Genomic DNA, 2754 nt, shown 5'->3' with positions numbered 1-2754 from the left:
TCCTGCCTGGGGTTCCCTCCTCTCGCTCTGACGGTGGCCCAGCACTCCTGGAATGGGTCCTGCCTGGGGTTCCCTCCTCTCGCTCTGTCTCTCCTTCAGCATCCAGATAAAGCGGGTGATGACCTACCGTGACCTGGACAATGACCTCATGAAGTACTCAGCCATTCAGACGTTGGTGAGTGGAACAACTTCTGCATAGAGAGGCAGGCCCCAAGCAACGGGCTCTAATCGGTAGAGATTTCTCAGTTCCTCCCAAGCTGTACAGCACCTCCACCAGTCTCTGAGGCTGGCTGCGTGGTACCCATACCTCTGCTGCAGGTTTTAGCCTCGTTCATCTCACAGCAACCCTGGACCCAACATATTCCAGTGTTTCTCAGTGCCAGGCTCCCACCTGGCTGCCCACTTGGCACCTGACGGCACCCCACTTCCCTCTGTCCCTGTGGACATGCTGCTGTCACGCTCTGCCCTCCTGGTATGGTCCTTTGCCCCAAATCACGCCCAGCATGTAGGAAGCATAGCCTTCCCTCATTTCTCATTGGGCATGTGGTTTATTCATGATTTTACTCTCTTGTGAAGGCGTTCCTGCAGGTCTCAGTTTGGGAAGTTCTGATACACAAAAACTGATCCTGAATTTGTGAGAAAGAATTGCCTGAAAGCCCTCAAGGTACTCAGCCTGACCTTTTTTGTTTGCATTCACAGGATGGGGAGGTCGACCTGAAACTCCTCACCAAAGTGCTGGCGCCAGAGCACGAAATCCGGGAGGTACCGTGGTAGCAGCAGTTCCCCGGTCTCTCAGCTCTGGCATTCCCATAACCAGCCGACTCCCGGGCTGGCCTGTGCCTCCCTGAGGCCTGGATGGGAGGGAGGAGTCAGCTAAAGTTGAGGGAAAAGGCCTTTCTTTGTCTTACCCAGCGAAACCCTTCTTGGCAGGATGACGTCGGCTGGGACTGGGACCATCTGTTCACTGAGGTGTCCTCAGAGGTCCTCACTGAGTGGGACCCACTGCAGACGGAGAAGGAGGACGCTATGGGGCAGGCCAGGCACACCTGAGCCCGTCACCCATGCTCTAGACATGAAGAAATGCAGTGAGCTGAAAGCTAAAGAAACTTGCAAGCAGCTCTAAATTTTTACCTGGAATATTTTGTAATAAAAATATTTATATTCAGTCAACCACATTGGATAATTCAATTGCAATAAATTGCTTTATTCTGTGCCATCTCCTCCATTTCTTTCCAGTCCCTTCTTGGAAAAATGTATCACAAGTGAAGGAGAACTTTTAAACCAGCTGATAGGAACTTGAAACTCGCGGCCTTGTTGCGGAGCACGTGGAAGAGTTTGATTCAGGAGAGGGAGTGGGTACTCCTGCTGAAAGTTGTTCACTTCTCGGAAGGTTGCAAACAGTTGCCCGCTGGGGTTCTGGGGCGGGGCCTCCCTTCCCATGGGTGCTTTGGACCCTTTGTTTGTGACCTTAGTGATGCAGCATTGCCACCTGCATCATAGGCTTCCAGGCAGCTGCTGCAGCAGCAGGAGGAGGCAGCGGGACGGATAAGGAGACCCATTCTTCACTTGCATCAGGGTTTGGTGGCTGTTGTGAAACATTCTCCTTTCTCCCCTCTTCCTGCAACCCATGCCTTGAGCTCCAGACGCTTCTACGGGTTCCCAGAGCCTCATTTCTGATTCTCATGGGAAGGGGCCAACCAGCAGCCCTGAGAATTCCATGGAAGCCCTCTCTTACGGAGCCTGGGCCTCCCTTCTCCTTATTGTTTCAGATACGTGGCAGCCATCTCCACTGCTGTAAATATTATAACCGCCTGGTTCCAAGATGTGCTGAGATCAGGAGCAGAGTCCCACCCTTCTCCTAAACAGAGATGTCTTTTGTTTTTGTTTTTCTCTTTTCCTCCCTGAGACTTTATCTGAGGGCAGAGCCCCTTCACTGCCCGCTTCTCTTGGATGCGGCTTTGGGTTAGGCTGGCAGCAGCTAACTAAGGCCCACTCCCCAGCCATAAGGAGCTCTGAGTGCTTCTCTTATCCTGCCTGGAAAGCTCTTCATTAAAATTCAGAAAAACAAAGAGGCTCAACACATCAAAAACCCACTGGGGGGTTATTTTTGTGTGACTACGGTGCCCTTCCCCGGCGAGCCACATGGCTCCGGAACAGGCAGAGTGAATGCTTGTCTGTTAATTATAAACTCGGGGATTTAGTGGCTTTAGGGTTCCATTTCCTCCTTTTCCAGAGTCACACTTTTAGCCCAGGCAGCCCCTCTTTGGAATAATTCCCATGGCCACTGAAAAGTTTCTATCCAGGCTAGTTTTGCTTGAGTCTACATCATTCTGAAACCCAAAGGAGAAAGGCTGTATTTCTACTCCCTTAATTACTGGAAATCCAACTGCCTCAGGACTCTGATAACCTTGGAGGTCTCCAGCCAACCTGAGCAAGTGGCCAGGGGCTGCCTTCCTTTCTCCCTTTATTTTACAACAACAGCAGCAACGAGATCTAACACGGAGCTCTCACTGCACGCCAGGTGCTGGGCTCAGCACATAGGAATGATCGGGCTTCATCCTCACAGCCTCCCAGTGAAGCAGATGCTGTGGTTATCCCATTTTACAGATGAGGAAACTGAGGCTCAGAGAGGTTAAGAGATCACCCAAGATTATCCAGATTAGGAGTGGGAGAGCTGGAATTCCAAGTTCTGATGCCACAGCGCCTTAACACCTGTGTTTCTGTTACCCTTGCTGCCTTCAGCTTGGGAAAGTA

The 2754-nt window shown here is 51.4% G+C and overlaps 1 protein-coding gene across 4 annotated transcripts in view; it reads left to right on the top strand.

The window, feature by feature from the left end:
* Positions 1–1548, top strand: part of IFT43 (intraflagellar transport 43) — a 101055-nt gene extending 99507 nt beyond the window's left edge. For 3 of the 4 annotated variants that reach the window (XM_011949521.1, XM_011949520.1, XM_011949519.1), the window contains exons 7-9: positions 100–175; positions 700–762; positions 931–1223. In XM_011949521.1, coding sequence (XP_011804911.1) covers positions 100–175; positions 700–762; positions 931–1050 — 259 coding nt within the window. In that variant the 3' untranslated portion in view covers positions 1051–1223. The other variant, XR_001002618.1, reaches the window with a different exon arrangement.
* The last annotated feature ends 1206 nt before the right edge of the window (positions 1549–2754 follow it).

The sequence above is a fragment of the Colobus angolensis genome, unplaced genomic scaffold, assembly GCF_000951035.1.
Source record: "Colobus angolensis palliatus isolate OR3802 unplaced genomic scaffold, Cang.pa_1.0 Scaffold3, whole genome shotgun sequence".
Classification (NCBI taxonomy): domain Eukaryota; kingdom Metazoa; phylum Chordata; class Mammalia; order Primates; family Cercopithecidae; genus Colobus; species Colobus angolensis.
The sequence above is the reverse complement of the archived record's forward strand: the minus strand, read 5'-3'. Positions and strand labels throughout refer to the sequence as shown.